Raw genomic sequence first — 14031 nt, 5'->3', positions numbered from 1 at the left:
AGTTCAACCCCTCTTCCCTCTCAACGCCCTGACACTTTCCCGAGGAGACAGTCAGACTGTGACCAACTTGATCGATGCCAAGTATAACGTTATCATGGCCTGGGCCATGCATGGCATCCTTTTCCATCCAATCCCATCTCACAAGCTACCTGCACCGCAAATACCAAATAATTAGCTTGAGACTATCAATTGATTCTCATTTGGCATCACATAGTGTAGGGCCCATTAGCTTTAGATCCACTACCGTACATGTTTAACTGCTTCACGTCATGCGCCCTTGGATGTTTCCGCTCAATTCATCTCTCTCTCTGGTCATGAAATGGCTCGAGTCGCATTTGAATTGTAATCGGCGGATATTGAATAGTATAAACTATAAAAGATAAAAACATCTTATGTTATTAATAGAATGAAGTAAAAATGAATTGAAAGTTGAAACTACTCAATGAAACTGTACCTATGGAAATTTAGAAGAAAAAGAAATACAATATTCAAACCACCATTACCGATATAAGATTTGTAAAGTCTTGTATAGGAAAAAGCAAGGCACCATATCACATGGTTATGATGTAAGTGAAGTGGATCCTAAGCATCAAATAAATGCAAATTTAAGTAATTATTGAGATTTGAGAAGCTCCCCATTATTTGGTTGAGAGAGAGAGAGAGAGAGAGAGAGAGAGCCCAATAATCTATCAATCTCCCAACCCACCATAAAGTTTGCTTTAAGCCTTTAAGTGAATCAATTATTGAGCTATTAGCCCATTTTATCGCGTTAGACACATCATGTGCCTTTACTCATCTCATCTCATTTCTTTTTAGTTTTTTCAATTTCCCTTGATTTGATTTTCCCACAAATCTACGAGCTTCCCGGTGACCACGTGACCCCCCTCCTTGAATCATGCTTCTCCGGATCAGAGAATGCCGACAACTCGATCTGTCCTACAGCCTTAGAGGGCCCCACCCACCTTCCCTCTGGTGGGACATGCCCAGCCCAATTGGGTAATTTGACCATAGCCCTACTAGGATTCCAATTGCCATCTCCAAGGACATCCCCAAGAAGGTCCCAATCAGAAGGTGCTCCCTACATCCCTTACATTTTGTGCATCTTGACTGTCCTTGAGTTGAGGTTTTAGACAGAATCTCCCTCTTCTACAACCGAACCAGTACTTGTCGAACCAGCTTGGACCAATCTGGCTTAGTGCGGGTCAATTCAAGCTGGATTACACGTGAGCCTGACTGGAATTCTAATTCCTCTAAGCTGTTCCAGAGATTTTTTATTTTAGGGTATGTCAGGAGTTGGTGCTACATCCATCAATACAGGACGGTGGTTGTGTTACAAACCGGTCCCCAAACAGGACTTTAGTCCTCGACCAGTCAAGCATGGCATCTCATGCCAAATAAGCTAGTCTCATGATCTGGTCCCGTCTGGACCCTGGAGATATTAAGATACACGTATGCCACCCAAATCATATCTTTTCATGATGCTGCTGGCCGGTGGGCCCCTCCTAAATTATGGGGTTTGCTTGTCTCTGGAATCAAACCTTCACCAGAACATGCCTGCTAGAATTACGTACTTTTGTCAGGGATTGGAGAAGAAGAAGAAACCTATCCAGTTGGAATAGTAAGGATGTCAGTGGATCGGGTTAAGTGGTAAACCCGCATTGATCCAACCTATCGGGTTATGGTTGGGTTCGCCATACCCGACCCGTTGACATTGCAGCATTGGAATGCTTGTCTTGGTTGGGTCAGATCAGATTCCATACTTTTCTTCACAATGGCATTTGGGGGGATTCGGGTCAAACAAACCCGCACCGAAGCGGATCCATTGACATCCCTGCGAATAGAAATGTGACAGTAACCAAACATCCCTTTACCCGTTAGAGGATCATTCCAAATCCCAGGTGGTCCCCACTCCCCAGGGAGTTTGCCATTGTACCTAAACTTCACACATGTAAGGAAATGAACATGGTGACATACCGTTCAACGGTCACCTCCAATCAAACGGCCTATGTCATTCCACTGGGCATAGTGACATACTAATGGGGCTCCAAGGCTGACCGTATGAGGACGGTACACGTAGCCCACCTGTGTGTGAATATATAAAGAAAGAAAGAAAGAAAGAGAGTTGGAATTTGGAAACTGGAAGAGGTTGCTGTGGGTAGAAACTGCTGGGGGGTCACCCAACTTTTTAGCCTTTTCTGTGAACAAGACAGCTTTTCATTGCGCCATAGCAAATTCCATGTTCAAGCCCAACCCACCAAATGTTACAGGTCACCAACTCTGTTTAGTTAGTCTAGCCCATTTCAATTTCAGTTGCCTAAATCAGACCCATTTGGATTTACAGCAGATGGGAAACAGGAAAACCCTAAAACTTCGAAGAGTCCGTTGACTGAAGCTTTTGGAGAAGTTATTTGAGACAGTTTTACAGGAAAGTTGATTTTGCGGATCATGTAAGTTTTTCGGAGTTTTACCAAATATTGCTTCGTGGCGTTTCCAGTTTTTCAGCTCATGTAAGTGGTGTTTGGGGTCATGATTATAAAATCGCCGATTATATTACTCTTTCGTTGGTCAATTTGTGAGAAATGGGTAAACTGTCAGAAATCAATTATTAAAAACAGGCTGAAAACGTGAAAAGAGGAATAAAAAAGGAGAAATTTTTCGATCATTGCCCTGTGGCTCGATTGACAATTTGGTCTCCAAACTTTTGAAATGGGATAATCTAGTATTTGTCATTAATGGACCGTCAGTTATGTATAGACCTGTTTATGGGCCGAGTCAGGTTTTTACTCATCATTAATGGAAATACGCTAGGCCCGAGCCCGAGCCTGAGCCCGGCCCGATCAACGGGCCTATAAATTGGGCCCGAGCCCGGCCCTGATAAAAAGCCCGAAAGCCGAAGCCTGACCTAATAAAAAAAATTACAACTTTCTCTATTCAAATTAGAATTAAAAATTTAGATGGTTTTTTTTTTCCTATTTAAATGAACAATGGGCCTACAATATGGTTTTTTTCCTTTTCTTTTACGTTTTAAAACACAACTTTACATTCTTAAATCAAAAAAATTATTGAAATGGACATAATCACATAACCCATTTTAAGTCTAATTTTAGGTCAGGTCGGGTTGGGCTCAGGCCGGGCTATTTTGACAAAATCCAAGCCCGGATCGAATTTATTGCTGGTCAGGCTTTTTGGCCCGAGTTTAAGCCCGCAGGCCTATAAACATGTTCAAGCCCGTCCGGGGGCCGGGCCGGGCCGGGCCAGCCCGTCGAGCCACCCGGCCCATGAACAGGTCTAGTTATGCATATCACATGACCTCATGTGCGATTTAAGACTTTTGAAAATGTTAAAATTAGTCTTGAAAATAAAGCACACTGTTCATCATTTTCTTCCTCGAGAAGATGAAACAAAACCTAAGCTCTCTGTCACAAACACCACTAACCCGATCTTTTCTGACAGGCCCACTCATTGGATGATTGCTCCAAATCATTCTTGCTTTTTTTTTTTTTTATAATAAGAATTGTGTTGAATAAATCCCCAGCATAGATGTGGTATGCCCAAGGTTCTAGCTCCTAGCCGGGCCTAATTCTTTTGTGTCTTTAACTTCCCGTCCGATTTCAATGTCTCACCTCACCTGAATCCCCACTGGATGAAACTTCAATTGATTTGGTAAAGGATCTCAAAAGATTAGCTTGGAGATCAACCACCCTCATAATGTTGTTGTTAAGCTTCTCGATCAGAACCACTTGTCCAAGATCAACCACCCTACGCGCAGCCGCTTTTTGCTTGCGTGGACCCTCGTGCAAGCTCAACTTTTCCATGACACCTCCGGATGTTCCCTTGGCTAGAGACCTCACCCATTTGCAAATTTAGGCTACGGTAGCTAGTTATGCCCACTAGGTTTCAATAGCACCGGAGGAGGTACGACTTGAGAGGACGATGATAGCCATGATAGAGACTACGGTGGTGGGTTAAGTGTCCGTGGCGGGTGGGCGAGAGGATAGAATCGTTGACGTTCTTGTTAGAAAATAGACTCGTTTATGATGGTTCATCGTTTGATGGGTTGGTTTTGATTTTAGCAGATGATTGATAAAAAAAATTAGATGACATTTGAAGAGCATTTGTATCTTTTCATATGCCACTTAATAGTTGGTTAATAATATTGTCGTGTTTCAAAATATCCTATATTATATTATCATATTTTAAAGTTTGGGAACTAAATTGTCACTTGAGCTAAAATGCAAAGTGCTGATAAAAAAATTTCTCAAAAAAAAATATGATTCTTACTTTCAAGATTATTTTTGAATGACATAACATTTGACATAGATATGGGAGATAATTCTGGTAAACACAAAATCACTATTTATAATCACTACCAAACAAATTTATAATCGGTTTTTGAAAAATCGGCTGCCATGGCAATAATAGTATCCAACAAACAATTTATCTAAAAAATCTCTGATCTCATAAATCAGTGATTTTTCAAAAATCTCATCAGATGCACCAGCATCAATCCCAAACATCTCTGTAATGTTGGAAGTCACAGCATGAAAGCCCTCCCAAACGGGCACCAAGTGGATTATCCGAGTTGCTTTTGAAAAACCAGTTTGGGTTATAAAAGAACCGTTCCGGTTCAATTTGGTTGGGCCAAGATTTGCTATAAGGTATATATCAATCTGTTTCATGTAATCAACTAATCATGTATGGCTAGCTGGAGAAATTGTTGGTGAAGGGAAAAAGGAAAATTGTAGGCATGTGGGTTCATTTTGTCTTCTTGGGCCCGGCAACCGGAATCTCCTCTTCTCATTCGTTCTCCCATCTGGGTTGGGTTGGGGTCATGTGAATTCAGTCACTGCAGCTTTCACTCTCACCTTCTTCTCGGTCTTTATAGAAAAAAAAATCCGAAAATATTTAAAGGATTTCTAGTTGCTACCCTCCCTATCACTCTCTCTCTTTATGGAAATCCTCTTCTCCCCGCACAAAGCAAGGCACATCTCACCTTTTCTTTCTGTGCTTGCTTTCTCTTTTCTTTTTATTCTCGGTTTCTGGGTTCTGTGTCTCATCGAGATTTGAGATTAGTTTGATATGGGTTGCTCCCAAGGTAGTTGCATTGACTCCGTAGACCCGCTCACGGACCCTCTCAAGGCCCATGATGATGCAAAGTTCGAGGCGGCTAAGTTTTCATTAATTACAAATGATGGATTTGATGATATTGATCTGGAAACAGTGACTGTTTACAGAAGAAACATGATTTGGGAGCTTGGTTTGGGCTGTGTTCTTCCTCTGAGGCGGAGACGTGGGCGAAGAAATGATGAGAGACATGGAGAGAAGAACAATGAAGACGGTGGTGAGCACAACAAAGCCTGGCTACTCGCCGGGAGTGGTGGGGTTGGCCCTGAATTCACTAGTGCGGAGCCGCAATCAGTCCACTCTTCTTTCAGGTTCAGCTTTGGCTCGCAGATGGAGCTTGACGCAATGAGCTTGAATTCTACTGTTTCTGCTGCTACTGTTCTTATGTTGAATTTGGATACCGGGTTAGCAGAATCTGGTTCGCGAGACTTGAAATGGAGAAGAATAGAGTCTCTAGAGAGGAGCATCTCTCCGGTGGCCGAGACATTAGTCAGATTCAGTTATGGTGAAATCCGGTCCGCTACAAGGGATTTCTGTAAAGGTATGGCGGGTACTCTTTTATTCTCAACCATTATTGTTTTGGGTTCAGGCTTATAATGGGTTTTTGTTTGTGTCGGTAGGCAGAATACTGGGGAGAGGAGCTCTGAGCTGTGTCTTTAGAGGTAGGGTTGGTTTTCGAAGAACTGCGGTTGCAATAAAGCGGTTAGACAAGGAAGATAAGGAGTCTGCGAAGGCATTCTGCAGAGAATTGATGATTGCGAGCTCCCTCCATAATAGGAATGTTGTTCCCCTTGTGGGTTTCTGTATTGATGCAGAAGAGGGTCTTTTCTTGGTGTACAGATATGTTTCTGGAGGAAGCTTAGAGCATTATTTGCATGGTATATTTCTGGGTCCTTGTGTGGGTAATTCGCTTTGGTTTTGATCAATTTGATTGATTTTTCAAGTACCCATTTGCAGAGAAGAAGAGAGGAGTAAAGGGTCCCTCACTTCAATGGTCTGCAAGATTTAAAGTTGCGACCGGAGTTGCAGAAGCCATTGCTTATCTACATAATGGAACTGAAAGATGTGTTGTTCACCGAGACATTAAACCTTCTAACATCCTACTTTCTTCCAAGAAAACGCCCAAGGTGAGAAAACAACCTTTTCTGGATTCCTTTCTGGGCTGGTTGGCTTTGTTCAACAGATTTGCACCCAAATATCTACTGAATTAATTTTTTTATGTGCATTTCTCTAATCTAACAGTGTCAACGGTTTTTTCAGCTATGTGATTTTGGGTTAGCTACATGGACTCCTGCACCCTCAGTCCCTTTCCTCTGTAAAACTGTCAAAGGAACATTTGGGTAAGTTAACAGAAAAACACATTACCAAAAAATAAAAAACAAAACCAGCAAAACTAAATAAGAAGGGAAAACTATTCTTTTACCCATTTTTCTTCTTTTTTTTTTCCATTTAGATATTTGATATCTTCTTTCTTTCTCAAATTGAAATGTAATATACAGTTATTTGGCACCTGAGTATTTCCAACACGGGAAAGTCTCGGATAAAACTGATGTATATGCTTTTGGAGTGGTCCTGCTTGAGCTGATTACAGGCCGGAAGCCAATTGAGGCCAAAAGACCACCAGGAGATGAGAACCTTGTCTTGTGGGTAAGTCGTTTTTCATTCTCATCTATTTAGTTAACTTACCTCTAGTATTGTCAAAATACTTCTAGCATCCAGATAACTGAGATCTGTATTTGGTCATGACTCACACTGATCCGATGACAACCCATTTTGCAATGAATATATATCCTAGTGGCATATATGGTGCGACTGCTACTTCATTTCTTAGATGGTTATAGACATTGAGTCAGTTTGATTCTTGAAATTGATACCTCCAAGATAATGAATATTACAATGAAGAATTTGATGTCGAGAGAACAGACTTTGTTAGACAGGCTTGGCGGTTATAATATGCAACATGGGTGAAAGGAATTGAAAGTTGGTGTGCATTTGTATTGTCTATTACAATGTCTATGGCATTCGCTCATTAAATGACTGAACTGTTGATACCTTGGATATATCCTAGTTTTGACTGTTAGTGGAAGCAGAAATGTATACACATCTTGAATTCTAGTTACTTGAAGGAGAGGAAAGTAAAGCGTTTAATTATTCTTTGCAGGCAAAGCCACTTTTAGAAGAAGGAAGAGGAGCATTGCATAAATTGCTTGATCCGCGTCTAAAACTAACTCCACATAATTCTACTAAAGTTACCAGGATGGTTCAAGCTGCTGCTGCCTGTATCAACAGTGAAGAATCCAGGAGACCAAGCATTGATCAGGCAATTGCAGTATTGCGAGGGGATGAGAATTATTGCTCAAACAGGAACACTCCCACATTTGCTGGGAATGGTTGTATTCTTGATTGTTATACTCACTTGCAACAGACGAAGAGTGATATGCAGAGTCACTTAGCTCTGGCAATGCTAGGGGTTTCAGACCTTGAGGATGACGATCACTTCTATTGCCGTTGAAGACGTATGACAGTTTGGTTTTTCCATTTTTTGCTTCCTCCATTTTTTGCTTCCTCCATTTTTTCTTATCATGTTGCTTGCCTCACAAAGAGAAAACTAGTGAGAGTAGATAGGAGAGAAACGAATGAAAAAACCTGTACATAGTGAAGAAAAGTCCAATGAGGGATTGTGTGTGTATATATATGTTCCATTCACCCATCCCTAATCTCAAGGGAATGTAGTAAGTTTCTGTTTTAGCCTTTCAGAGCTTATTTCTTAAGAGTGCTATTCCTAAATTCTGTAAACTTTATTTGTCTTAAATGGTTTTCTTTTTCTCCACTAGTGAGTGGCGGAGAACCACTAGGAAATCGAGTACTGTTTCAGTGCCCATTAGAGGAGATGCTTTATGAAGACAGTAGCTATACTCCACATTGGGTTTAAAGATCCATAATAATTAGGATACAATTTTTGGTCTCAAACCCATATCAAATAAAACCATATATTCACATTAACGGTATAATGCCTAAATCCAGACCTGGGAATTAGCCACCAACCATTGGCTACCTGAATGATCAATCTGCTGAGATAGATGAGATTGATAGAACATTTAAGGTCAGATTGCTTCTATAAACCAGATAATGCAAAAGAATGGCATTTGACATAACCACCAATGAGTTTTCATTCAGTCCCTGCAATGTAGAAAAGATGATATAGCTTGTTTACATGTAGGCTGATCCTTGTTAGATATAAAACAGAAATTTCTGGTGATAGGACCACAGCCTTCAATGTAGGTGGTCTACTTCTAGCCTACTCATAAAGTTAGGATACCTACGCGTCTGATGTTGCTATTATATTACTGTGCAGAAACTGAGGGGGATTTTAATTGATTGTAGTTGTAGAAATCATGTGAATCACTACTTGGGATGTGGCATCAGTTCATTCCCATGGTTAAACAATTCCAGTTGAAGGAACTTGGGCTGTTTGGCTGTGTCTATTGGTAGCTCAGCTGGTCAGTTGAAATGGTCCTCTCTCTCTCTCTCTCATGGATAATCAATCCCCTTTGAAGGTCCTGTCCGTATTGAAGGTTTAAATATTCAAATATAGGAATTTATGGGCCATATGTAAGGTAGGTAGGAGGGATCTATTCATGAAGATGGACCCAGAGGCCAGAACAACCATATATAGATTCTCTTATATCACAATCGTACTGTTGCTGAATTGAAAAATTAAAGCAAATGGTATTTTGAATCATTGGAGCTCTTTCTAAAAGTTTTTATTTTCTTATTTTTTAATATTTTATGAGGTTAAATTTTCTGTTTGCAAATTACATCAAACAGGCTTGTAAGCCCTCTTTAGCAAGACTTTTACAAATGGGTTGAAGCCTGTAACATCTGAGGTAGAAGGGTCATTACCCAATGGTGGTCCTGGTTATTTAGGCCCCGTTTGGCAGTGTTCAGCAGCGAAGAGCCTTGTGAATATATAATATAGCTGTGGTATCATCAATTTTGGTTTCTGGATTTTTTTAATCAAAGTTGCTTGTGTTATATGCTTTTTGGATAGGTCCTACCTTAAAAAGTCAAAAGCCGTTTGAGAGGGCTGAAACTTTGGTTGAGATGCTTTCGATCTGAGCTATTTCAAAGAGCCACTAAAAGAAGCTTCTAACACAGAATTTTGACTGAAGGATAATAAATTTGGGCTATCTGGGTTTGCACCAACCAAACACTGCTTATGGGTTTTCAGGAGGGTCAAACACCGCTTGTGGGCTATATGCATTTTATGGCTGGCGTGGGGCATTATTATTGGTCATACAACTTGTGACAGCCATCAAGTTCAGCTAATCCAATCTTCGAAGGTCCTCCCAAACGGGACGAACTGGCAGATGATCTAACCTTACAGATTTTTTTTAGTTGTACGGGTTCATATTGGTTCTCCATATTGTTCTTTGTCCATGTGGCAAAATTCAACCAGGCTTTGCCATTGAGGTAGAAAGAGCAGCATTGCACTTAACCGAACAAAGGTTGGATTCAAGGCACCAGTGGCAAAAGTATCTCTATGCCATTTTTTAAGAGCATAAGTAAATGCAGAAGAGTATTTTACTCCGTAGAATCATTCGATAAGACCAAGTTCATGGTATAATTGTAATGTTATCAAACAAGAAATTAATGAGGAAAAAGCAAAGAATAAAGTAGAAGTGTCCCTCAAGAATGTGTGGTGTGAGAGTCCAAGGCGTGTTCACTTAAAGTTGAAATAGGATTTATTATTATATTATTCAGATCGATGCAAATATGGGAAAAATGCGGTTTATTGGCCAAACATTACTAGACTAATTGGATAATTATGGTATATATCCCTTTGTTAAAATGCGATTTCAAATCCTATCCATTTATAATTGGATCAAACATGGATCACCCCAGTTAATTGGATCTGTGATGTTTTGATCCTATATTGAAAATTAGTGTGTATCTATTACTAAAGGTATATTATTGAAGTAAAAAGGAAACTACATACCCCTAGATAGCGGTGGTAATTGGACGGGTTGGGTTAGGTTTGGTTTGGGTTGAGCTTTAGCCCGATCCATTTAATCCACCAACCCATTAATGATCCAGTTATATAAAATTAAATGGGTTGGATTCAACTTAAACCCGTTTTAACCCAATCTAACCCGCCCAAATCCATTAATCTTATATTTATGGACTTAAAAATTAAACTAATTCTATCTTAATAAATAAGTTGGTCATAGTTTGATGGTAATTGTTGTTACTATTTACACAAGTGGTGAATGTTTAAATCACATTACATGCATATTATTTTTACACAAGCGGCGAAGCCATTTGACTATGTTCGGATTTTGGGTTTGACCGAACCACTTAGGTTCAAATTGGTCAAACCAACTTGAACTATCTAATTGGATTATCTTCGAGCTAATCACATCAAGGGTGGTTGAACCATTTAGACCTGGATCAGTCCGGTCGGACCAGACCATATCAGGTTTGTGCACGGGTTTGGGACCGAATCGTTTGACCCAAAAGCGGGTCAACGTATGTAAATCAGGTCGGTCTAGATTCGGGTCGGGGTGCGTTGATATTGGTCAGTTAGATAGTCCAAACCGGGCAACGCATCTGGACATTGAACTATCACACGCAAAACCATTTTCGGGTCTGGGTCAACTCGGATCGACATGTACCGGATTGGGTCAGACTGTGTGAATACTAGTTGGATCGGACAACCCTAATTGGGTAGAGCAAGCGGTACCGAACCATCCCGATCGGGGTCTATTTCAGATTTGGGTCAACCCTGATCGATATATGTTGGATCGGGTCAGACCGCGTTGAATTGGCTTGAACTCGGGTCAAATTGATTTGGATTTATGTTGGGTGAAATGTGTTAATTCAAGACAAAACTAAATTTAGTCAATAATTAATAAAAAATTAATGCATTAATTATAAATTATTTAATTCAAATGAAAAAAGTTAAAAAAAACTAAGAAATTAATAGTTATGTCTAGAATGATTGACACAATGGTTATCAACAATCCAACCCAACCCAACCCATTTAAATGAGCGGGTTGGGTGAAAAATTGGCACCCCTACCCCCAGATAACGGGGTATATATACTTTGGAGTAGGACTGTCTATGAACTTCGAAAGTCCAAAATTCAATCTTGTGTCTGATGTGGCTACTTCAGATTTGAATGTTAAAACATGCATTCATTTAATAATTGATTAATAATCGAATTGGGTGTGGGTGTTTGAAACCATCCAATTAGGATCCATATATATATATATATGAAAAGTGCACGAGGTTCCCACCAACCTTACCCCTGCATAATTATTTCCATTAATATATAATTATGCATATATTGAAATTAATAAAATTAAAATTTTATATTTATAAAAAATTATTATATATTTATAAATTAAAAATTAATTATTTTTTAATTAAAAGACAGTAAAACGAATTTGGATTAAATCCAAATCCGATCAAAGTCCATTATTCCAATCCAAATGCAACCCAATTACAGGCATACTGCGGACTCTAGAGGTCTCCAATGAAAATGTATAGACCCTAATTAAAATGTTATTTGTTTGCCTTTTCAAAATATTGTCTGTGATAGAATGTTATCAGGGATTATGTAACCTCCATACATCCCAGCCAATCAGACGGTGGCAGCTTATATATATATATATATGAATCAGCAATGAGGTGTCAAGACCATTGTAACATAGTAGATAAGTAACTTTTATTTTATTTTATAAATCTATGTAAGCTGGTGCACTATACATGCACTTTAGACAATAATTTTCAAGTATAGAAGTAGAATATATACCATAAGATTATTTATTATTAATTATTCATTAATTAATTTTTTATTTTCAATTTGAGGGATTCTTAGCATATTTTATTTAATAAGTGATCATGAGGAAAAGACATAGAATAAACAATTATAACTAATCATATTTAAAATTCAGGCGTGTTAAAGATGACCGAGTTAACATATACTCTTGGCTAATTAAAGTAGGTGACTCTTTCATGATTTTATCTTGATGAAACCAAATATAGTATATTATAATTATTAAAATAATTAAAGAATTAGGATTGTTGAAGATGATGATGAGGTTGGAATTCTCTTAGCTCATGAGCTGATGGGGCATCCATATCAATCATCTGAAGGGAAGACCCAAGATTGATAAGGTGGTTTCCCTAGAGCTATCATGGAGGGAGTGGGGGATAGGGTTCTAAATAAGGTCAGGAGCCATGGAACTATCAGGAAGTGGAATAATACTTGGATGAAGACTTTGACTTTGGTACTTTCCTTTATCTCTTTATGGGGAATACCTCACTGATTAGGGCAGGTGGTCTGATTCATTCAGAACCCTGAAGGGTATAGTGTCCCAGATCCTTTAGAAGAAAAGAATGTAAGCGGCAATATGAAGTATACTGAGGCATCAGAGAGGCCCAATGTCCCTAGGCATCTCTTCTTTTACACTCATTATCATGTGAAGTTTTAGATTTTCTCAAACATTTAACGGTTTTTTTTTCTTTTTAATTTGCACTACAAATAGACTACATGGTCTGCATTGGTGCTCCTATGATTCAAAGCAAATTAAACTGTATTCAAAATCATGGAACAGCAACAAAACTGCCCTTTATTTTAGTTTTTTTTTTTCTTTTTTATGTATCTAACCCGAACAATGGTTTTTTAGGCCAAAATTTTATTTTAATTATTTTTATTTTTATTTTAAAATGTCACAAGCTGATCTGTTCAGACGGGACAGTGGAGAGGTTTCAATTCTGACCTAGAAACCAATGGCTATAACAGTTTCAATTCTGGGTCGGTTTTTAAAACATTTATCAGTGAAGAGCACCAACCCTTTGTTTAGAATATTGATTTAAGAAAATTTTAAAACAATATTATTTTGTTACAGCTACTACTCGCTTTTCGCAAAACATTCATTTTCCACAACTATTTTAAGTGCAACCAAACACTACAGTTTTTAATATTTAAAGGTTGTTTGATAGCAGCTGAAGTGGCTTAACTGAATGACTTATTGATTTATCTGAGAATAAATAATAAGGTGATTACTTGACAGCTCACTCCAGTCTTAAGCTGTTATCAAATGGAATCTTAATAATCGATTAGAGAATTTTTCACTGCATCTATGAATGGGCCTTGAGCCAGCCCACTTATGAAATTTAACAAATCTGAGCACATGCCAGCCCAAGTTTCACCCCTCTGCCCCAAGCTGGCTTACGTATTAAATACATAGTGTTATCTCTATAAAGTGTGGCGCATTTGAATCTACTGGGCCCTACTGCGGTATGATTGAAATCATATGGTTTAAATCACCCCACATTTGATAAGATGTTTGTCTAAATCCATGAGATTTTGGTATGAAAGAATACATAATGGGTGCAGCATGCTTCAAAATCTAGCAATCCACAGAATATCCACAATACTGAATGACTAGGACGGTGTTTGGTTCCTTTGCTGTTTATCTACAAAGTAGTATCAGCTCAGTGCCACATAGGCATTTCTCCCAATAGAGCTTGAAACACTGTTTGGTTAAATCATTTATCGAAAAAATGTTTGTCTGAGTTTGTGTAAGAGACATCTGTTTGGGAGAAGATGATATTGTACTAAACGTTTATTAAACTTATTTTCAATCATTTTTTTTCTTATTTTCCAAGATGATATTGTACTAAACGTTTATTAAATAAATGACAACAAAAGTACACATGCCATGTCAGATGGCCTCTCCTTACTCCATTACCCCCAATGGAGCAATTCTAGAGGGGGTTCAAAAATGCTTTTAGAAGCCCATGGAATTGCCACCTCAGCATGACTTATCTCCCTTTTTCCTTTTCCACTTTCTCATAAATGATCTCTAACTATCTCTAATTCCTATTTATCTCTAA

The 14031-nt window shown here is 38.7% G+C and overlaps 1 protein-coding gene across 1 annotated transcript; it reads left to right on the top strand.

Moving 5' to 3' along the window:
* Positions 1–4825: 4825 nt before the first annotated feature.
* Positions 4826–7895, top strand: LOC104609956 (putative serine/threonine-protein kinase PBL7). Its single transcript, XM_010276409.3, has 6 exons — positions 4826–5665; positions 5745–6002; positions 6082–6251; positions 6385–6464; positions 6624–6771; positions 7286–7895. Exons 1-6 carry the CDS (start codon positions 5080–5082, stop codon positions 7634–7636), a joined length of 1593 nt encoding a protein of 530 aa, XP_010274711.1. The 5' UTR covers positions 4826–5079; the 3' UTR covers positions 7637–7895.
* Positions 7896–14031: the final 6136 nt, after the last annotated feature.

This window comes from Nelumbo nucifera, chromosome 4 (genome assembly GCF_055504915.1).
Source record: "Nelumbo nucifera cultivar China Antique chromosome 4, China Antique-T2T, whole genome shotgun sequence".
Classification (NCBI taxonomy): Eukaryota; Viridiplantae; Streptophyta; class Magnoliopsida; order Proteales; family Nelumbonaceae; genus Nelumbo; species Nelumbo nucifera.
Note: the sequence above shows the minus strand (reverse complement) of the source record. Positions and strands in the feature narration are given on the sequence as shown.